General features: G+C 40.8%; 1 protein-coding gene across 6 annotated transcripts in view; it reads left to right on the forward strand.

Annotated features, from left to right (window-relative positions):
- mst1 (macrophage stimulating 1) overlaps positions 1–23861 on the forward strand; it is a 172146-nt gene that overhangs the window by 136162 nt on the left and 12123 nt on the right. For all 6 annotated transcript variants that reach the window (XM_059944517.1, XM_059944522.1, XM_059944519.1 and 3 more), the window contains 3 exons: positions 4936–5050; positions 6493–6570; positions 8219–8365. In XM_059944517.1, the coding sequence (XP_059800500.1) occupies positions 4936–5050; positions 6493–6570; positions 8219–8365 (340 nt within the window). The remainder of the gene's footprint in view (positions 1–4935; positions 5051–6492; positions 6571–8218; positions 8366–23861) is intronic.

The raw sequence follows: 23861 nt of genomic DNA on the forward strand, positions 1-23861 counted from the left end.
AGAGAGAAAACTGAACATATTGCCAGTGTCATTACAATAGTTTGATTTTCACCTAGTCAGATTTAATAAATGTTTTGGAAGAGATTAAGAGATTATTCTCATTAAAATATGAGAAATTTGAGGGGAAATTGTGATTGTTCTTTTTTTAATGTGAATATTTAATAATCAAAAATTCAGGTGATTTGACAGAGAGAAATTGTTTCATAAGTGGGATTAATAAACACAAAGTTAAGATCATTTATGACAGATTTAGGGGGAAGGTGGAGTCTTTTTTCCCAGTGTGCAGTTCAATCTGATGTGCATTATCTGAATAAATTTCAAATGGCAATTCCCTATAGATATTTGGTGAATGAAACAAATCTAGTGGATGTGGTGTAAATGGGATTTTATGGCTCAGTTTCTGTTCCTCCAAATTCCCCTTTTATTCATTGTGTGTATCCTCACATATCAGAATTCTAATTGCCATTACTCTTCCCATTATGCCAATTGATCGATATCATCTTGTAGCCTATGATTACCCCCTTTGTCGTCAGAAACATCAGCAAATTTTGGGTAATCTGTGAACTATCTCCGATATTCATCATCCCTCTTTGCCTCCTATTACCAAACCAGTTATGGATCCATTTGACAACTTGCCTTGGATTGCATGGTCTCTAATCTTTTAAACTAGTAATTAAATGGGACCTTGCTAAAGACCTTACTAAAGTCCAATTAGAACATATAAACTGTATTGTCCTAGACCATAAAATCATAAGACACAGGAGCAGAATTAGGCCCATTGAGTCTGCTCTGCCATTCAATCGTGGCTAATTTAAGACAATAAGAATTGGGACCTTCAGCCCATCAAGTCCATTTGGCCATAGCTGATGGAACATTTAAACCCATTCTTCCGTCTTCTCCTTGTAATCTTTGGTGCCCTGACAAATAAAGAACCTATAAAACTCTGTATTAAATATAATCAATTGCTTTGCCTTCCTTCCACAGTCATCTGTGGCAAAGAACTCCATAGGTTCACTACCCTCTGGCTAAAGAAATTACTCCCCATCCTTGTTCTAAATGGACAACCCTCTACTCTGAAGCTGTGCCCTTTGGTCCTGGTCTCACCCACTATAGGAAACATCCTTTCCACATCCACTCTATTTAGATCTTTCAATATTCAATAGGTTTCATTGAGATCCCCCCTCATTCTTCTAAACTCCAGTGAGTACATACCCCCAGTTCCATCAAACTCTCATCATACATCATTCCAGGAATCATTCTTGTGAAATTCCTTTGGATCTTCTCCAATGCTAGCACATCTTTTCTTTGATAAAGGGCCCAAAGCTGCTCACAATTCTCCTGTTACGGACTGACCAATGCCTTATAAAGTCTTGGCATTAGTATCAGAGGGCATAGCCTCAGAATACAAGGATAACCCTTTCAAACAGAGATGAGGAGGAATTTAGCTAGAGGGTGGTGAATCTGTGGAATTCATTGCCAGAGTTGCCTGCAGAGGCTAAGTCATTGGATATATTTGAAGCGGAGGTGATAGGTTCTTGATTAGTAAGGGTGTCAAAGGTTTCAGCGTAGGCAAGAGAATAGGGTTGAGGGGAATAATAAATATTAACTAACCTCTCTAATTTATTATCCAGACTGCTGTTTTGATCTATAGTGGGCCATACTCTTTCTCTGGTTAAGTTCTTGTTTTTAACATACTTTTAACAAACCTTTTGGGATTTTCTTTAATGTCTGACACATTAATGTTCTGTTCCTGGACTTATCATCTTCCATCAAAAGCTCTCCATTGGTGCAGTGAGCAAAGGAAATGCTTCACCCTCTGGTGGGCACATCTGATGGTTTAGGAATTCCTGCATCTATGGCCCAATTTGACAGCTGAGGGGTTGACGATGTTATAGATTCATAGAGTTATACAGTATGGAAACAAGCTCTTTGACCTAACTCATTTACATTGACCAAGGTGCCATTGATACTAATTCCGTTTGCCCGGTTTTGACTCGTATCCCCCTAAACCTTTCACGTTCCATGTATTTGCTCAAATGTCTTTTAAGCATTATTATCATGCCTGCCTTAACCATTTTCTTTGGCATCTTGTTCCATATACCCACCACCCTCTGAGTGGAAAAACTTATAAATATTTCCTCTCTCATCTTAAAGTGATGCATTCTAATTTTAGATGCCTATCCTGAAAAAAAGATTGTGATTATTCGCCCTATCTATAATTGTCATGATTTTATAAATCTCTATAAGGTTACCTTTCAGCCTCATAAACTTTGAGGGAAACAACTCCAGCCTAGCCAGTCTCTCCTTATAATTCAAGACTTCTAGTTCTGGCAACACCCAGCTGAATTTCTTCTGCACCCTTTCTGACTTATTCTGACATCTTTCCTATAGCATGGTAACCAGAACTGCACACAATATTCCAGGTCATACCAATTTCTTGTACAGCTGTAACATGGTGTCCCAACTTTTCTACTCATTGCCTTGACTGATGAAGGCAGTCATACCATGTCTTCTTCACCATTGTGTCTAATTGTGGCAATGCTTTACAGGAACTATGTATTTGTGCCCCTAGGTCTCTCTGTTCTGCAATACTTCTTAGGTCCTTGTTGTTCACCGTATATGCCCTGGCTTGGGTTAACTTGTATTCCAATACCACTTGCCCAGTTGATCTAGGTTCCTGTTGTAACCATAGAACCTTCTTCATTGTCCAAAAGACTATCACCTTAGTAATTACGATGAACAGTAAAGGACCTCATCAGTCCCCATAGCAAACCACTGGTTACAGTTGATGGTTGCTGAAAGCAACCCTCTACTGCCACCTTTTGCCTCCTACCACCAAGTCAATTTTATATCCAATTTGTTAACTTACCTTGGATCCCATGTGTTCTAACCTCATTGATCAGGTGACCATTTAGGACTTGTCAAAAGTCCTTTCTAAAGTCGATATAGACAATGTCCATCACCATCATAGATCTTCTTGGTCACCTCCGCAAAAAATTTAAATTTGTAAGATATTATCTCCCAAGATCCCCAAAAGAGATGGGGGAGATTTTGAACAATTTCTTTTCTTTGGTATTCACTAAGGAGAAAGATATTGAATTGTGTAAGGTAAGGGAAACAAGTAGGGTAGTTATGGAAACTATGATGATTAAAGAAGAGGAAATATTGGCGCATTTAAAGAATATAAAAGTGGATAAGTCTCCAGGTCCTGACAGGATATTCCCTAGGACCTTGAGGGCAGTTAGTGTAGAATAGGATTGGCATATTGCTCATGTGGTTCCATTGTTTAAAAAGGGTTCTAAGAGTGAACCTAGCAATTATCAGCCTGTAAGTTTGATGTCAGTGATGGGTAAATGAATGGAAAGTATTATTAGAGATGGTATATATAATTATCTGGATAGACAGGGTCTGATTAGGAACAGTCAATATGGATTTGTGCATGGAAGGTCATGTTTGACAAATCTTATTGAATTTTTGAAGAGGTTATGAGGAAAGTTGATGAGGGTAAAGCAGTGGATGTTGTCAATATGGACTTCAGTAAGGCCTTTGACAAGGTTCCACATGGAAGCTTAGTAGGAAGGTTCAATCATTAGGTATTAATATTGAAATAGTAAAATGGATTCAACAGTGGCTGGATGGGAGATGCCAGAGAGTAGAGTTGGATAACTGTTTGTCGGGTTGGAGGCCGGTGACTAATGGTGTGCGTCGGATATCTGTACTGGGTCCAATGTTGTTTGTCATATACATTATGGATGATGGGGTGGTGAATTGGATTAGTAAGTATGTAGAAGATACTAAGATAGGTGGCATTGTGGATAATGAAGTAGGTTTTCAAATCTTGCAGAGAGGTTTAGGCCAGTTAGAAGAGTGGGCTGAAAGATGGCCCATGGAGTTTAATGCTGATAAGTGTGAGGTGCTACATTTTGGTAGACTAATCAAAATAGGACATACATGGTAAATGGTAGGGCATTGAGGAATGCAGTAAAACAGAGTGATCTAGGAATAATGGTGCATCGTTCCCTGAAGGTGGAATCTCATGTGGACAGGGTGGTGAAGAAACCTTTGGGTATGCTGGTCTTTATAAATCAGAGCGTTGAGTATAGGAGTTGGGATGTAATGTTAGAATTGTTACAAGGCATTGGTGAGGCCAAATTTGGAGTATTGTGTACAGTTTTGGTCACTGAATTATAGGAAATATGTCAACAAAATAGAGAGAGTACAGAGGAGATTTACTAGAATGTTACCTGGGTTTCAGCACCTAAGTGACAGAGAAAGTTTGAACAAGTTAGGTCTTTATTCTTTGGAGCGTAGAAGGTTGAGGGGGGACTTGATAGAGGTATTTAAAATTATAAGGGGGATAGATAGAGTTGATGTGGATAGGCTTTTTCCATTGAGAGTAGGGGAGATTTAAACAAGAGGACATGAGTTGAGAGTTAGGGGGCAAAAATTTAGGGGTAACACGAGGGGGAACTTCTCTACTCAGAGAGTGGTAGGATGAGCTTCCAGTAGAAGTGGTAGAGGCAGGTTCGGTATTGTTATTTAAATTAAAATTGGATAGGTATATGGACAGGGAAGGAATGGAGGGATATGGGCTGAGTGCAGGTCGGTGGGACTAGGTGAGAGTAAGCGTTTGGCATGGACTAGAAGGGCCGAGATAGCCTGTTTCCATGCTGTAATTGTTATATGTTATATATATGTTTATTGCTGAACTGACCACGTTCCAAGCTGTGGGAATAAGCACAGAATACATGTGTGTATTTATTTAACTGCATTCAATGAGCAGAATCAGTTAAGTTAAAGGATAGAAAAGGTGGATGTGACTTGATTCAATTTGTCTATTTCTTTCAGAGAGTACACCTTGCCTGAATTCACTCTTTGCATCTGGATTCTTTGTCCACATTCTGTGTTGAATGGTGCCTTTTATTCCCTTTGCAGATTCAGTTGAATTTGACTCATGTGGTAAACGAGTTGACCGGATATTTCAGACAAAAAGTCGGATTCTAAGAGGTCAACCTGGAAACTCTCCTTGGACTGTCAGTCTTCGCACCAGGTAATCATCAGGTTCTGTCCGTATCAGCAGGATTCCTGGAGTTCCTGAGCCATTGTTTACACCCACAAGTTCTGTGTACTTTCTCACAAAGTGCTCAGCCTATGTGGTGAGATTCCAGTCCTGACAAATGGTCTCAGCCCGAAACGTCGACAGTGCTTCTCCTTATAGATGCTGCCTGGCCTGCTGTGTTCCACCAGTGTTCTGTATGTGTTGTCTGGATACCTCGCCCATTTGCAACCTTCATATCTGCGGAGTTATGCAAACCAGTGCTTCTACTTTCAAGGTATAGCTTTCGCCATGACAACAGAAAGATAAGAATTAGAGTGAGCTCCTTGTCCATGGCAGTTTCTCATGACACACATTTGCAGAAGCTATGAGAGTTTGGCACGTGCAGAATGAGTTCCGTTGTATTTAACTGGGCAATCTTCAAATGTAGATCTTACAGAAACAGAAAATTAATCTCCACAAGAGAGGTAAGAGGAAAAGTCATGGATATTATTAATAGAAATTAAAAATGTTTTAAGCACTTATTTATTAGTTTTAAAATGACAGAAGGTGGGGAGAAGGCGAAAGACATCCAAGATGCACAGTAGTAATGTACACAGAAAATGTTGGAGAAACTCAGCAGGTCATGCAGCATCTATGAAAGGAATAAACAGTCGAGTTTTCAAGCTGAGACCCTTCATCAAGACTACCATCTATACTCCTTCCCTTCCCTATGGCTTCATTTTCTGGCTTTCCCCGCTTCCTTTCCAGTCCTGATGAAGGGTCTTGGCATGAAATGTCAACTGTTTATTCCACTCCTTAGATGCTGCCTGATCTGCTGAGTTCCTCCAGCATTTTGTATGTGTACTCAGGATTTCCAGGATCTGAAGAACCTCTTGTGTTTATGTTAGTCATAACACAATGGCCAGAAGCAAAATACTGAATATGTTAGAAATCTGAAATAAAAAATAGAATACTGAAAGTATACAGCAGTCCAAGTAACATTTGTGGAGAGAGGAAAGCACTGTAAATATTGACCTTCATGGAAGGCCATAACCCTCAAACTGGTCCTCTCTCCACAGATGCTAAGAATTTCCAGCATTTTCTGCAATCAGGTAGAACAGCATGAGAACTGCAGTGGAAAGGTAGAAAATCATGAGAACTGGCATGTGAGCAGCCAATGATAGGAAAATCAAACAGAGTTCACAATCTCTGGACATGTCAAGAAGAAGAGTAGGAGCGGATAGCTGGTTAATATTACAGCATCCTCTTGAATACTAAGGCTACCTCTAGAGCAACAACCTGTCTATGAATCTTTTCATCATTTATTTTCCCAGTACCCTCCCTGCTATCCCACTCATAGATTTCATCCTACTAATGGGGAAAACTCAACCTTCATGAAGTCTTGTTGATTTTCTTCGATGTGTAATTTTGAATTTGTTTAATTTCTTTTTCAGGGAAGGGAGCCATTTTTGTGGTGGGACTCTTGTAAGCAGGAATTGGATCATCAGCTCAAAGCAATGTTTTCCCTCCTGGTATGATGCAACTTCATCTTGCCTTGAACTCTTGTAATGGTTATCTGAATGTATACCTGGTTTGCCCCATGCACAGAAACAGGGTATGGAATGTGCAAAACTGATCTGTAAAATAATGCCAAAGCATCAAAAAATACTTGCACTGGATGTGAGGTACTGTTGACCAAAATATCATAGCTGGAGAATGGAAGGAGAAATAAGCAACGGCCAGCTGGTTAACAATGCCAACAAGCCATCCAAATCTCTTTCCAGAGAGGCAAAATCCAGCAGGATGATCCTCACTGAAGCATGGTGGCTTGTGGATTCCTGTGAGAGAATGGTGGAGGGAATATTGGAATGGGGTGCAGTTTAAGACCCACAGTTCTATCCAGAACTGTTACATTGCCAGGTAGAAAGTTAGCCTGCAGACTGATGTCCTTTATCGATTTTCCACTTTTACTCCAACAGTGGTATTTTGATCATCTAGAGTTCCCAAACCTGGCTCAAACTATGAACTTTTTGGTTTCCTTGGCTCAATACCATACAACTTAGTAAAATTTGCAACTTCAATGTTGCTTACAAATGGTCAGCTAAATGGGTCATTTTAGGAGATTATTCAATGAAACAGTCCTCAATGTTAGCATCACTGATCTTGCATTATTTTGTAGGCTAGCATCTGAAGCACAAGGGGGTGGTAAGAAATATGAAAGGGCTTGTTCATGAGCCAGCCATATTCCCTTCAGATCTGTATGTTTCAGTGGCCAAAAAATCTTTCTCCTCACTATTGACATAGTTCACCTGCAAAGGGCATGTCCTTGTAAAGGATGAATCATAAATTTTTGAACCTAGGAAAGAGTCATCCCTGCACCTGTCCAATGAGAATTGAAGAATTTCACCAAGAAAATCCTTAACATTTTTGCCCCAGAATAAAATTAAGATTCTGGTAGAAAGGGAACAAGCAAATACGAGGTCTGCCTGTTTGCTGCATTGCTAAACCGATTTCTGTTTCAATCATGGAGAAATATATGAAGTTCAGAAGACCAGTCAGCCCATTCTAACTCTTTGAAAGAAATACTGAAATTAGCCTTGCTCTACTGCTCCTTCTTCATGGGCCAGACAATTTATCCTTTTTATGTTCTTGTGAATTTTCTTTACAAAGTTGTCACTGAGGCTGCTGTCTCAATCTGTTCAACTTGTGCATCCTAGATCACCATATTTCTCAAATGTTCATTTACATTTTGGCAATTACCTTTTGATCTATGCCCTTCTGTCTCTGAACCACTTGTTAGTAGAAATTGATTCTTACTCATTTATTAAAATCACTTCATTTTAGACCTATCTATTTAATTTGTTAGGTTAGACAAGGTCTCTGATTTGTTTATTCCCTTCAATGCCTAGTATCAATTATTGATTGTGAAGCTCTGCCGCATATCTAATGTATAACCTGTGGTTTGCTTGTTAACTATACAGGCAAAAATGGCTGAGTTTCCAACTTCTCATCATTTCCTAGGTGCAATAGATTTGGGTAACTTTAGTCTCAGGTACTTATGTTCAAATACTCAGTTTCAAATGATCAGAAGGATAAGAATATTGTCCTTTAATGAACAACTTAAACCATTCCATAGATAATACATAAAATGTAAAAATAATTTTGCATCTTATATTCTAGTTACACTGAGTTCAGGGGCTATACAGCCTGGATGGGAACTATCCTGAAAAATCCTGGGCCTAATGATCCAGACAAACAAGTAATTTCCATACAGAGAGCTGTCTGTGGACCAAAAGGATCTAATTTGATCATGTTGGAGTTAGAAAGGTAACCTGTGCAATAATTTCTTATTTCTTTGTTTAATTAATTCATTCTATATATATTAGCTCCTGAGAATGTGGATCAAGCCTTTTCCTTACATAACTAATCTGTCTGGTGAACTAGTATGACTGACTGGCTTGGTAGGCTACAAAGGGAGTTTAGAATCACCTCTATGCCAGTCCAAATAAGCTTAGCAGAATTCCTTTCCTGATTAATGAACAAGTTGAGTTTTAAATAAGTTGGTTATTCAGAGGACTGATTAGAAAATGCCCAGATGATTTGCTGAAAACAAATTGGGTTTATCAGGTAGATATTTTTGTTACATAATAGAGGAGGTTGAGAAGGGAAATACAGTTTGTATCAGTCCTGTCCCACATACTGTACATCAAATTATTCCATACAAAGGGTGGTAGATACATGAAAATTGCTGCCAAAGGAATTGGTAGAAACTGGTACAATTTAAGAGGCATTTAGATAGGTACAGGTGTTTCCCCCTCCCCCTCGTTACAAAGGTAGAGTGTTCCTATGAAACCTTTCTTGAGCCGAAGTGGCGTAAAGCAAACATTTGTAAAGCGGGGGACACCTGTACACAGATATGGGTCAAACAGTCAAAGTGAACAAGTTGAGCTGTTTCCATGCTGTATAACTTTATAATATGGTATATATCGAATTTCAAATGTTGTTTGTTTATGAGCTTTAAAAGTTGAGGATTGTGAATTAAAAGTGACTGAAGCAGTAACAGTAGCTACGCTGTGAACATTTGATAAAAAAAATAACAGAAGCTGTAAATTTGAAATAAAGACAAAACATCGGGGAAGTTTAGCAAATCAGGCAGTATCTCTGGAGCAAACATGAATTGTTTGTCTTTTCATTGACACTGAACACTTATTGTTTTGACTGAACACGGTGCTGTTTATATATACATATAATGATTTGAAATGGAGTGTTACCTATCAAGTATTTATTAATACACGAACACAACAGGAGCAGGAATAGGCTCCACATAGCCATGGAGCCTACTTTGCAATCAACAAGATTTTGGCTGATCTACCGCAAACACTATTTACCAGCCCCATCTTCATATCTTTAATATCGATAAATTGATTAACCTCTGTTTTGATTGCAGTCCTCTCTAATGGAGAATTCCAAAAATTTAGCACTTTTTCAGTTCCATTCTAAATGATTACCTGTTATTTGAGACAGTTGCCCATTGTTGTTGACTCGACAGCACAGGGAAAATCCTCCCCTGTTCTAACACGAGCCTTCTAAAACTTGCACTAATTTGATGGGGCTATGCCTCATTCTTCTAAATTGTAGGAGAGTTGAGACTTTATTTACTCAATGTTTCTTACATGACAGACCTGCTGCTTATGGAACTTTTTTCCCAGAATCTTAGTGATTTTTGAAGTAGGTGATAATCAAGCATCCAAAATCTCCATTTTCAAAAACTAATAAAAGCAGTAAATAAATCTACTTTCACCAACAAGTCCCTCTCATCGTCTTTCAGCAGTGTGTTTTTGTTTGGTTACTGAGTTAATCAAGGAATTTGGAGTTTGTACAAGAAAAAGATGATCTGATTGACAGATCAGGGATGATGGGGTGGGTGGGTTGTGAGGGATTTGCTCCTATTTCTCTCTTTCTTATGCTCATGTTCAAATTAATTCAACCAGGAGAAGTTAATTTAAGATGCAGTATTTGGGTATACCGTATTTACTTGTATCAATGTGTTTAGAACATAGAATAGTGCAGCACGTTACAGGCCCTTTGGCCCACAATGTTGTGCTGACCCCCAAACCCTGACTTATAACCCCCCACCTTAAATTCCTCCATATACCTGTCTAGTAGTCTCTTAAACTTCACTAGTGTATCTGCCTCCACCACTGACTCAGGCAGTGCATTCCACAGACCAACCACTCTCTGAGTGAAAAATCTTCCTCTAATATCCACCTTGAACTTCCCACCCCTTACCTTAAAGCCATGTCCTCTCGTACTGAGCGGTGGTGCCCTGGGTAAGAGGTGCTGGCAATTCACTCTATCTATTCCTCGTAATATCTTGTACACCTCTAACATGTCTCCTCTCATCCTCCTTCTCTCCAAAGAGTAAAGCCCTAGCTCCCTTAATCTCTGATCATAATCCATACTCTCTAAACCAGGCAGCATCCTGGTAAATCTCCTCTGTACCCTTTCCAATGCTTCCACATCCTTCCTATAGTGAGGCCATGTTAGATCATAATTCTCAATTATGATAGCTCAAATAATGCATGCAAAATATTGGATTAATTCCTTAATTCCTAAAATAGTTAAAATTCAAGCAATGAACAAGTGAGTGTAAAGAATTACCCAAATATTATAACAATGCAAAAACTAAAATTATATTCAACATAAGTTTATTTAAAATTTCTTGGGACAAATTTACTAAAACAAACTAACTGTCTTCTTGTAGTTGGAATCAGAATCAGGTTTATTATCACCAGCATGTGACATGAAATTTGTTAACTTGGCAGCAGCAGTTCATTGCAATATATAATCTAGCAGAGAAAAAAAAAAATAAATTAAAAAATAATAATAAATAAACAAGTAAATCAGTTATGTATATTGAATAGTTCTTTTTAAAAATGTGCTAAAACAGAAATACTGTATATTAAAAAAAAAGTGAGGTATTGTCCAAAGATTCAACGTCCATTTAGGAATCGGATGGCAGAGGGGAAGAAGCTGTTCCTGAATCACTGAGTGTGTGCTTTCATGCTTCTGTACCTCCTACCTGATGGTAACAGTGAGAAAAGGGCATGCCCTGGGTGCTGGAGGTCCTTAATAATGGATGCTGTCTTTCTGAGACACCGCTCCCTGAAGATGTCCTGAGTACTTTGTGGGCTAGTGCCCAAGATAGAGCTGACTAGATTTACAAACTTCTGCAGCTACTTTCAGTCCTGTACAGTAGCCCCTCTGTACCAGTGATGCAGCCTGTCAGAATGCTCTCCATGGTACAAATATATTAGTTTTTGAGAGTATTTGTTGACATGCCAAATCTCTTTAAACTCCTAATAAAGTATAGATGCTGTCTTGCCTTCTTTATAACTACATCGAAATGTTGGGACCAGGTTGGATCCTTAGAGATCTTGACATCCCAGGAATTTAAAGCTGCCCATAGTCTCCACCTCTGATCCCTCTAGGCAGGGGTCAGCAACCTTTACCACTGAAAGAGCCACTTGGACCCGTTTCCCACAGAAAAGAAAACACTGGGAGCCGCAAAACCCGTTTGACATTTAAAATGAAATAACACTGCATACAACGTTTTGTTTTGCCTTTATGCTATGTATAAACAAACTATAATGTGTTGCATTTATGAAATTGATGAACTCCTGCAGAGAAAACGAAATTACATTTCTGCATGCAACAAAAACATTTTGACCTCCGAAAAAAAGACGTTGGGTTGAAGGTTACTTTTAAGTAAAATACTCAATGTCTATTTGAGTCCTTCTTGTATTTATGAAAAACGCCAAACTTAAATTTGCCGCCAGCAGCAAACCAAAAATAACGTCAGCCAGCTGTCAACCTGAAAAATAAAAGGACTATTTCACTGAACAATGAAAACATATGAATATACGTAAAATAATAGGCAATTAAAATATTTATCATACTTGGTCAGGTTGACTCACACCTGACAATGCAGTCGTATTCAGTAGGGATGGATCGATGCTTAGGGGAGTGACCGGGAAGGATAATGTGTTTTTTTCCTCTCTGAACTCACAGAAGCGTTTCCCAAACGATGTTTGCATTGCGATGATTGCAGAATGTAAATACTCCGAATTTATCATGTCGTGACCTTGTTTGAACTCTCTCAAATTGGGGAAGTGAGACAATGTGCCTTTCTGTAAATCTCTGGCAAGCAACGTCAGCTTGCGCTCGAATGCCAAAACATCCTCCAACATGTGCAGGGCTGTACGTCCTTACCCCGTTGAAGAGCTGTGTTCAGCGTGTTCAGGTGCGCTGTCATGTCTACCATGAAGTGTAGCTTTTCCAGCCACTCTGGCTGTTCCAGCTCAGGAAAGGTGAGCCCTTTGCTGCCCAGGAAAGTTTTCACTTCTTCCATTCACGCGACAAAGCGTTTCAGCACCTCCCCTCTGGACAGCCAGCGATAAAAACACGTTGTAGCGGTGTGCTACACGCAGTCAGTAAACTGCAGTCAAAGATAGCTTTATTCGAACTAAACAGCCTTGCTTTTAAGCCTCCCTCAACCCGCCCCCCCATGGGCGCGGATGCTGCAAAAGACACGTACTCACAAACCCCCGTAGGCTATCTCCCTTAGCCTGAACGCTGGCTAATTGTGAGCCGGTTCGGATGTGTCAGGAAATGGGTCGCCACAACGTCTTATTTAGATTGTACAAGATCACCATAATCTTCAAATTTAGATTTACATTTCAAAAACTAACAAACTAACATAAAATACATTTTAATTAAATACTGACCATGTAGCGGTGTGCTACACGCAGCGCTAAAATTACGACACGGAGTCGGTAACTGCAGTCGAAGGAAAAAACTTTATTCGAAATCTTCAGCCTCACTTTTAAGCCTCCCTCAACCTGCCCCCCATGGCGCAGAGGCTCCAAAGCTCTGTGCTCGCAAACCCCCGTAGGCTATCTAATTGTGAGTCGGTTCGGATGTGCCAGGAAAAGGGTCGCCACAACCAATTATTTCCCAAAGCAACAGGGAGCCGCAGCACAGACGTAAAAGAGCCACATGTGGCTCCGGAGCCGCGGGTTGCCGACCCCCGCTCTAGGAGGATTGGTATGTGTTCCTTCGTCTTACCCTTCTTGAAGTCCACAATCTGCTCTTTTGTCTTACTGACATTGAGTGCAAGGTTGTTGCTGTGGGACTACTCCACTAGTTGGCATATCTCACTCCTGTACACCCTCTCGTCACCATCTGAGATTTTACCGATGTTGTATCATCAGCAAATTTATAGATGGTACTTGAGCTATGCCTAGTCACACAGTCATGAGTATAGAGAGAGTAGAGCAGTGGGCTAAGCACACACCTAAGGTTTACCAGGTGCAGAGGGAGGTACAGAGGCCCAGGTTCTGCAACTTCTCAATCAGGATTGTGGGAATGATGGTATTAAATGCTGAGCTATAGTTGATAAACAGCATCCTGACGTAGGTGTTTGTGTTGTCCAGGTGGTTTAAAGCCATGTGGAGAGCCATTGAGATTGTATCTGCCGTTGACCTATTGGGGCAACAGGCAAATTGCAGTGGATCCAGATTCTTGCTGAGGCAGGAGTTCAGTCTAGTCATGACCAACCTCTCAAAGCATTTCATCACTGTTGATGTGAGTGGTAATGCAGTTTTATAGATGCAATGCAGTACAAGGGGGATTGGACCTGGAGCGATAGAGCAGTGGAAGAAGTGCATGGAGTAAAGCGAGATCTAACATATAGAGAGGCTTTGAGGAAAGAAAAGCAGAATAAAGGGTGTAAAGGTAGTAAGGTAGAAAGTCTAAAGTGTGTGTACTTCAATGCAAGAAGCATCAGGAACAAAGCTGATGAACTGAGAGCTTGGATACATACATGGAATTATGATGTAATGACCATCACAGAGACTTGGCTGGCACCAGGACAGGAATGGATTCTCAATATTCCTGGATTTCAGTGTTTTAAAAGGGATAAAGGGGGGGACGGGGAGAAGGGGTGGTGTTACTGGTCAGGGATACTATTACAGCTACAGAAAGGGTAGGTAATGTAGCAGGATCCTCTTTTGAGTCAGTGTGGGTGGAAGTCAGGAACAGGAAGGGAGCAGTTACTCTATTGGGAGTATTGTATAGGCTCCCTGGTAGCAGCAGAGATACCAAGGAGCACATTGGGAGGCAGATTTTGGAAAGGTGCGAAAATAACCTGTTATTAAAGGGTTGTTATCATGGGTGACTTTAACTTCCCTAATACTGATTGGCAGCTGATTGGTTCCAATGGTTTAGATAAGGCAGAGTTCGTTAAGTGTGTCCAGAATGGATTCCTGTCACAGTATGTTGACAGGCCGACTAGGGGGAATGCCATACTGGATCTAGTACAAGGTAACGAACTGGGTCAGGTCACAGATCTGTCAGTGGGTGAGCATCTGTGGACAGTGATCACCTCTCCCTGGCCTTTAGTATTATCATGGAAAAGTATAGAATCAGAGAGGACAGGAAAATTTTTAATTGGGGAAGGGCAAATCATGAGGCTATAAGGCTAGAACTTGCGGGTGTGATGTTTTTGTAGGGAAGTGTACTATGGACATATGGTTGATGTTTAGGGATCTCTTGCAGGATGTTAGGGATAAATTTGTCCCGGTGAGGAAAATAAAGAATGGTAGGGTGAAGGAACCATAGGTGACAAATGAGGTAGAAAATCTAGTCAGGTGGAAGAAGGCAGCATACATGAGACTTAGGAAGCAAGGATCAGATGGGTCTATTGAGGAATATAGGGTAGCAAGAAAGGAGCTTAAGAAGGGGCTGAGGAGAGCAAGAAGGGGGCATGAGAAGGCCTTGGCAAGTAGGGTAAAGGAAAATCCCAGGGTATTCTTCAAATATGTGAAGAACAAAAGGATGACAGGAGTGAAGGTAGGACTGATTAGAGATAAAGGTGTGAAGATGTGCCTGGAAGGTGTGGAAGTGAGCGAGGTCCTCAATGAATACTTCTCTTCGGTATTCACCAATGAGAGGGAACTTGACGACGATGAGGACAATATCAGTGAGGTTGATGTTCTGGAGCATGTTGATATTAAGGGAGAGGAGGTGCTGGAGTTCTTAAAATACATTAGGATGGTTAAGTCCCCGGGGCCTGACGGAATATTCCCCAGGCTGCTCCATGAGGCAATGGAAGAGATTGCTGAGCCTCCGGCTAGGATCTTTATGTCATTGTCCACCGGAATGGTACTGGAAGATTGGAGGGAGGCGAATGTTGTCCCCTTGTTCAAAAAAGGTTGTAGGGATAGTCCGGGTAATTATAGACCAGTGAGCCTTACATTTATCATGGGAAGGCTGTTGGAAAAGATTTAGAGATAGGATCTATGGGTATTTAGAGAATCATGGTCTGATCAGGGACAGTCAGCATGGCTTTGTGAAGGGCAGATCATGTCTAACAAGCCTGATCCAGTTCTTTGAGGAGGTTACCAGCCATATAGATGAGGGTAGTGCAGTGGTTTACATGGATTTTAGTAAGGCATTTGATAAGGTTCCACACGGTAGGCTTATTCAGAAAGTCAGAAGGCATGGGATCCAGGGAAGTTTGGCCAGGTGGATTCAGAATTGGCTTGCCTGCAGAAAGCAGAGGTTCATGGCGGAGGGAGTACATTCAGTCTGGAGGGTTGTGGCTACTGGTGTCCCACAAGGATTGGTTCTGGGACCTCTACTTTTCATGATTTTTATTAATGACCTGGATGTGGGGGTAGAAGGGTGGGTTGGCAAGTTTGCAGACGACACAAAGTTTGGTGGTGTTGTGGATAGTGTTGAGGATTGTCGAAGATTGCAGAGAGACATTGATAGGATGCAGAAGTGGGCTGAGAAGTGGCAGATGGAGTTCAACTCGGAGAAGTGTGAGATGGTACACTTTGGAAAGACAAACTCCAAGGCAGAGTACAAAGTAAATGGCAGGATACTTGATAGTGTGGAGAAGCAGGGGGATCTGGGGGTACATGTCCACAGACCCCTGTAAGTTGCCACTCAGGTAGATAGGGTAGTTAAGAAAGCTTATGGGGTGTTAGCTTTCATAAATTAAGGAATAGAGTTTAAGAGTCACGAAGTGATGATGCAGCTCTATAAAACTCTGATTGGGCCACACTTGGAGTACTGTGTCCAGTTCTGGTCGCCTCACTATAGAAAGGATGTGGAAGCATTGGAAAGGGTTCAGAGGAGATTTACCAGGATGTTGCCTGGTTTAGAGAGTATGCATTATGATCAGAGATTAAGGGAGCTACGGCTTTACTCTTTGGAGAGAAGGAGAATGAGAGGAGACATGATAGAGGTATACAAGATATTAAGAGGAAAAGATAGAGTGGACAGCTAGCACCTCTTCCCCAGGGCGCCCCTGCTCAATACAAGAGGACCTGGCTTTAAGGTAAGGGGTGGGGAGTTCAAGGGTGATATTAGAGGAAGGTTTTTCACTCAAAGAGTGGTTGGTGTGTGGAATGCACTGCCTGAGTCAGTGGTGGAGGCAGATATACTAGTGAAATTTAAGAGACTACTAGACAGGTATATGGAGGAATTTAAGTTGGGGTTTATATAGGAGGCAGGGTTTAAGGGTCAGCACAACATTGTGGGCTGAAAGGCCTGTACTGTGCTGTACTATTCTATGTAGATCATTTCATCACTGTCGATGTGAGTGGTAGAGCAGTTGCAGAGTTTTACAGATGCAATATAGTACATGAGATAATCTTCTAACAGTGAGAGGCATTCCCTTGGGATAAATTACATGTCAGACAGGCAGAGGTTCTAACCCAAACCAAACACAACACAATATTTATCATAAGCAGTGTGAATGTTTAGCTTTATATTGCAGTCTACATTTATCATTTTAAGTATTTTCTGTTTCAATTTTTATGAAGTGATGGATTAGTACATTTCTTTGTACAACAATCTATTGAATTGAATGATCTTTATTGTCATTATACAGAGATACAATGAAACTCTATTTGGCTTCCTCTCAGGCAATTAAATAAAGCGGTAGATAAAAAAAAGACAGTAGTAGAAAAACAGTATTAAATAGATAAGTAGCAGAAAATAAGTTGCAGCAGCAGCACCAGAACATCTCAGTAATGCACAAAGTGCCATTCGTGCAAGTATTTGAGTCCTTGTGTGTGCACACAGTTTCAGTCATTGTTCTGTGGGAGTGGTGTGATGGAGGCCACAGCTCTGGGATAAAAGCTGTTCCTCAGCTTTGGATATGAATTCTTCTCCAGACAAGCTTCAGCTATGATGCCAGTATTTTACATATAAAGATAAATATAAAATATGTGCGCACATAAACCCGTACACATATCATGGAAATAAACAAAGACATAGTCCAGATTACAAGTCTTTGATCCAAACAGTAAGGAACCAGAAAATATAGATTTCTGTTGGGGTTGGGGAGAGGATTGGATCATTAATGAGAGTGAAGGAAGATGTCATATGACTCAGCCTGCCAAGATCAGTTATTGAACAACTGCTTGGTTAATCAAAATAAATCAAGTTTATTGTCCAATGCACAAGTACATGTGTGCACAGGTGCAATTTAAGACTTACCTGTAGCAGCGTCACTGTAGCACAAGTAAACAAAATTACATACAAATTATACAAGAAAGAACTTAATTAGAATAAATAGAACATCCATTGTAATGCAAAGTGGTTATAGTGTTGCTGTGATCAGCAGGGGTGTCAAAGATTACAGAGAGAAGATGGGAGAATGGGGTTGAGAGGGATAATAAATCAGCTATGATGGAATGGTGGTAACTCGATGGGCCAAGTGGCCTATTTCTGCTCCTATGTCTTATGCTCTTATACAGAGGTAGTGACCAGGGTTGTGCAGGTTGATTCAAGAACTGAATAGTTGAAGGAAAGAAACTGTTCTTGAGCCTAGTGGTGAGAGACTTCAGGCCTCTTGCCAATGGTAGCTACCAGAAGATACCCAAGATAGTAGGGATTTTGGATAATCTCTTCTTATGGGGAGGAATGTGCCATGATATTTTAGCTACTGTCTGCAGCTAATAATATTATGTGCATTGGATTTGCCACATAGAACAGGATGGAACCAGTCAAGACTCAACAGTGCATCTGTAAAAGGTAATTAGGAGGAAATCTTGATGACAAATCTGTTGGAATTCTTTGAGAAAATAACAGGTAGTATAGACAGAGGAGTCATGGATGTTGTTTACTTGTATTTTCAGAAGGCCTTTGACAAGGCTGCTAACCAAGATAAGAACACATGGTATTACATTAAAGATACTAGTGTGGATAGAAGTTGATAGGCAGGAGACAAAGAGTGGGAATAAAGGGGGCCTTTTCTGGTTGCCTGCTGATAACTAGTTGTGTTCCGCAGGGTTTAGTGTGAGATACCCTACTTTCATGTTAAATGTTAGTGATCTGGATGGCTGAATTAATAGCTTTCTGGTCAACTTTGCAGATGAAACAAAGATAAGTGGAGGGAGAGGCAGTGTTGAGGAAACTGTGTCTGCAGGACTTGGACAGATGAGAAGGGGTAAAGAAGTGGCAGATGGAATACAATGTATGTAAGTGTATTTTCATGCACTTTGGTAGAACGAATAAAAGTGTAGTCTATTTTCTAAATGGGCAAGTTCAGAAATCTGAGATGTAAAGGGATTTGGGAGTCCTAGTATAAGATTCGCTGAAGGTTAATTTGCACTCCATGCAGGAGAAAGGAAGGTCAATACAACGCTAGCATTCATGTCAAGAGGACCAGTATATAAAAGCAAGGATGTAATACCGAGTCTTTATATCACTTTGGTCAGACTGCATTTGGAGTATTGTGAGCAGTTTTGGGTCCCATATTTAAGAAAGGATGTGCGCCAGCATTGGAGGGTCCAGAGGGAGTTTATGAGAAATATCCTGGGAATGAAAGTATTTTATGGCTCTGATCCTATACTTGCTGGAGTTTCTTAGAATGGGAGATGGGATCTCATTGAAACTTATTCAATGTTGAAAGATCTAGATAGATTGGACATGGAGAGGATGTTTCCAGTAACATGAGAGTCTAGGACCAAAGGGCACAGCCTCAAAATACAAAGCTTATACAAAGAAATTTCTTCAACCAGTGAGTGGTGACTCTGTGGAATTCATTGCCTGAGATGGCTGTGGAGGCCAAGTCATTGAGTATATTTAAAACAAGGGGTTGATAGGTTCTTGATCGGTAAGGGCATTAAAGATTATGGGGAGAAGGCAGAATGGGTTTGAAAGGGATAATAAATCAGTCTTGCTGGAATGGCAGAGCAGACTCAATAGGTCAAATGTCCTAAGCTGTCCATAAGCTTTATAGTGTTTGGTGCCATGCCAAACATAAGCTGTCCAAGAGAGATGCTGGTGCTCCTTTTTTGTGTGCATCTATGTGCTGCATCTAGGCAGGTAATCCAGTATGTTAATGGCCAGGAATTTAAAGTTGTTGACCCTCTGTACTGCCAGTCTATGAATGCAGATCAGCACATGTTCATTCTCCTTCCCCTTACTGAAGTCAATGATGAGTTCTTCAGTTTTACTGATGTTGAGCAAGGGGCTGTTGCTGCAGCACCAACCAAATGTCCTGTCTCGCTACTATACGCTGACTCATCATCACCTATGATTGATCCAAAAACCATGGTGTCTTATGCAAATTTGTATATGGCACTGTATCTGTGCTCAGCCACAGCGCCATGTGTGTACAGGAAGCAGAGTAGGGGTTAAGCACTCACTTTTGAGGTGTCCCTTTGATGGTCAGCAGATGGTCACTAAGGACATCTTTCCCTCTCTGCTTTTCACATGGATCGTTCCCTCCACGACTGCCTGGTCCACATGTCTCTCCCCACAGATATTCCACCTGGCAATTATCCCTGCAAGCGTAAGTGCTACACCTGTCCCTACACCTCCTCTCTTACCACCATTCAGGGCCCCAAACAGTCCTTCCAGGTGAGGCAACACTTCACTTGTGAGTCTGTTGGGGTAATCTGTAATTTATTTTTTTATTGAAGTTCATCATCAAACAAACATTTCCATAAGCTGTATTTCAGACATTGTACATATATATCACAAATCTCCACAAAGTATTTATCTGAAGTATACACTTATAGAAAAGAGTGGAAAGAAAAAACAAGCAAAAGGAAAGAACTATGTACAAGTAGGGAGTGATTTTTTTTTACAACAGATTCATTGATTTGTGAGAATAAAATCAGGCCTATGAGGCATTATGTAGTTAAACCATTTTCCCCAGTATGAATCAAATTGCTCCAGTTTATGATTAACAGATGCTGTTATCTTCTCCATTTTGTAAATGTCCATTGTAATTATGGACAATTAACAAGTCAACCATTCTTGAGGTATGTATCCAAAATATATGGTCTTACTCTCTAAGGGTATTTCACATTTAAAGATGTCTTGTAGGACATTGTGTATCCCCCTCCAATAGTTTTTGATAACAAGGCAGTCCCAAAAAATATGATTTACATTTTGATTTCCACAATTTCTCAAGCAACCAGGGAGGTTACTATCATAATGGGATTTCTGAGAGGGTGTAATAAAATATCTTATCAAGTTTTTCCATCCAAACTCCCTCCATTTCTGTGAACTGGTACACTTCCACTGATACCTCCAATATTGTTGTCCATTCTTCTGTTGGGGTAATCTATTACATCCGGTGCAGCCTCCTCTACCTCGGTGAGACCCAACGCAGATTGGGGGACTGCTTCGTTGAGCACCTCTGCTCCGTCCGCCACAACAGACAGGATCTCCCAGTTGCCACTCACTTCAACTCTCCTTCACATTCCCATTCGGATATGTCCATACATGGCTTCCTCTACTGCCATGATGAGGCCAAACTTTGGTTGGAGGAACAACATCTCATATACTGTCTGGGTAGTCTCCAGCCCTTTGGTATGAACATCGAATACTCCAACTTCCGGTAATTCCCTCCCTCTTCCTTCCCCCATCCCACCTTCAGTCTGTGTCCTCTTCCAGCTGCCTATCATCTCACTCATGACTCTGCCTTCTTCTACTACCCATGGTGCTTTCCCCTTAGATTCCTTCTTCACCTCTCCTGCCTATCCCCTCCCTGCTTCCCTTCCCCCACCCCTTGATCTTTCCTCTGATTGGTTTTTCACCTGGCACATTCCACCCTCCCCCCACCTTCTTTATAGTGCCCCTGCCCCCTCCTTCTTTAGTCCTGACAAAGTGTCTTGGCCTGAAACGTTGACTGCTACTTTCAACGGATGCTGCCCGACCTGCTGAGTTAATCCGGCTTGTTTGTACATCTAGAATGGATGTAGTCACCAATCCTTACTGATTGAGGATCCAGGTACCAGGGATCCAGGTATGAACCCTGTCAATTCATACCAAGATTGGAAGTAGTGTGGTAATTAGCACATTGCTTTATAGTGCCAGTCATCTTTAGATCAGGATTCAATTCCTGTCACTCTCTGGAAGGAGTTTATATATTCTCCCTGTGACTTGGTGCTCCAGATTTTTCCCACATTTCAAAGATGTATGGGTTAGGGTTAGTGAGTGTGGGCATGCTACATTGGCGCTGGAAGCATGGCAACACTTATGGGCTGCCCAGCACAGTCCTCACGAATTCAATGCAAATGAATTTCATAACATTTCACTATATATTTTGATGTCTACATGACAAGTACAGTAAAGCTAATTTTTAAAGGCTATCTTTAAAAGGTATATAGGCCCAGTTCTTGAAGCTTGATGAGAGGTTTGTACAGGTTGATTGTATCGTACACTGAGTTGTAGCCTGAAGTATATATTCCTGTTGTTCAAATCTGCCTAAAATGCTGACTTTAATTATCTTCTTAACTCCCCATTTATGGAATCTATTCTAACATTAGAGTCATAAAAAACTACAACACAGAAATAGGCCCCTTGGCCCATCTAGTCAATCCCAACAATTTAAACTGCCTATTTCCATCAATCTGCGCCAGGACCATAGGCCTCCATATCCCTCCCATCCACGTATCTATCCAAACTTCTCTTAAACATTTAAGTTGAAATCTCATCCACTACTTGCACTGGCAGCTCATTCCACGTTTCCCTCATGTTCCCCTTAAACATTTCACCCATAACCCATAACCTCTTGTTGTAGTCTCATCCAACCTCAGTGGAAAAAGCCTGTTTGCATATATCCTATCTATACCCCTCATAATTTTGTATATCTCTATCATATATCCCCTCAATATTTTACATTCTAGGGAATGAAGTCCTAACCTATTCAATCTTTCCTTACAAATCCTCCAGTCCTGGCAAAGTCCTAGTAAATTTTCTCTGTACTCTTTCAACCTTACTTACATCTTTTCTGTAGGCAGGTGATAATACACCAAATTAGACCTCACCACTGTCTCATACAACTTCAACACAACATTCCATCTCCTTTACTCAATACTTTGATCCATGAAGGCCAATGTGCCAAAAGCTTTCTTTATGACCTGATCTACCTGTGGCACCACTTTCAATGAATTATGGACCTATATTCCCAAACGTTCTACCGCACTCCTCAGTGCCCTCCCTTGGTTGGTCCTCTCAAGGTGTAACACCTCACACTAGTCTACATTAAATTTCATCTGCCATTTTTCAAAATGGTCCAGATCCCACTGCAAGCTTTGATGGCCTTCTTAATTGTCCACTATGCCCCTGTCTTGGCATCATCCACAGATTTGCTGATCCAGTCTACTAGATTGTTATTCAGTTTGTTGATATAGATGATAAACAACAAAGGACCCAACATCAATCCCTGTGGCTTTCCACTAGTCACAGGCCTCTAGTCAGAGAGGCAACCATCTACTACCGTTCTCTGGCTTCTCCTACCAACCCAATCTCTAATCTAATTTTCTATCTCATTTTCAATGGCAGGTGACTAAACCTTCTTGACCAACCTCCCATGTAGGACTTTGTCAAATGCTTTACTGAAGTCTATGTAGACAGCACCCACTGTCTTGCCTTCATCAAAATTCCTGATAGCTTCCTCGAAAAACTCTATAAGGTTGGTTAAACATGACCTACCATGGACAAAGCCATGCTGACTATCCCTAGTCTCTCTCTATCCAAATACTTCTATATATGGTCCCTTAGAATACCCTCCAATAACTTTCCCACTGCTGATGTCAGGCTCACAGGCCTATAATTTCCTGGTTTATTCTTACAGATCTTTCTCAAACTAGGCTAATCAGCTATCCTCCAATCCTCCAGTACCCCACCTGCCAACTAGGATGACTTAAATATTGCTGCTAGGGCCCCTACAATTTCTGCACTTGCCTCCCACAGGGTCCAAGGGAACACTTAGTTAGGCCCTGGGGCTTTGTCTGCCCTAATTTGCCCAAAGACAGCAAACACCTCCTCCCCTGTAATCTGTAAAGGGTCCATGACCTCACTGCTGCTTTGCCTCACTTCTATGGATTTTGCATCCGCTCCCGAGTAAATACAGATGTAAAAAATCCATTTAAGATTGCTCTTTTAGCTCCATGCATAGGTTACCATTCTCATCTTCCAAAGGACCAATTTTGTCCCTTCCAATCCTTTGCTCTTAATATCTAAGGATTCTCCTTCATGTTGTCTGCTAGAACAATCTCAAGCCTTCTTTTAGCCCTCCTGATTTCTTTAGTATTTTTTTGCATTTCTTATACTCAAGAACCTAATTTGTTCCTAACTGTTATACCTGCTACGCACCTTTTTTTTGCTTAACCAGGGCCTCAATATCTCTCGAAAACCAAAACTTAATCCTGTGCCTTTTATTCTGACAAGCACATACAAGCATTGTACCCTCAAAATTTCAGATTTGAAGTCCTCCCACTTACCA

This window comes from Hypanus sabinus, chromosome 19 (assembly GCF_030144855.1).
Source record: "Hypanus sabinus isolate sHypSab1 chromosome 19, sHypSab1.hap1, whole genome shotgun sequence".
Taxonomy (NCBI): domain Eukaryota; kingdom Metazoa; phylum Chordata; class Chondrichthyes; order Myliobatiformes; family Dasyatidae; genus Hypanus; species Hypanus sabinus.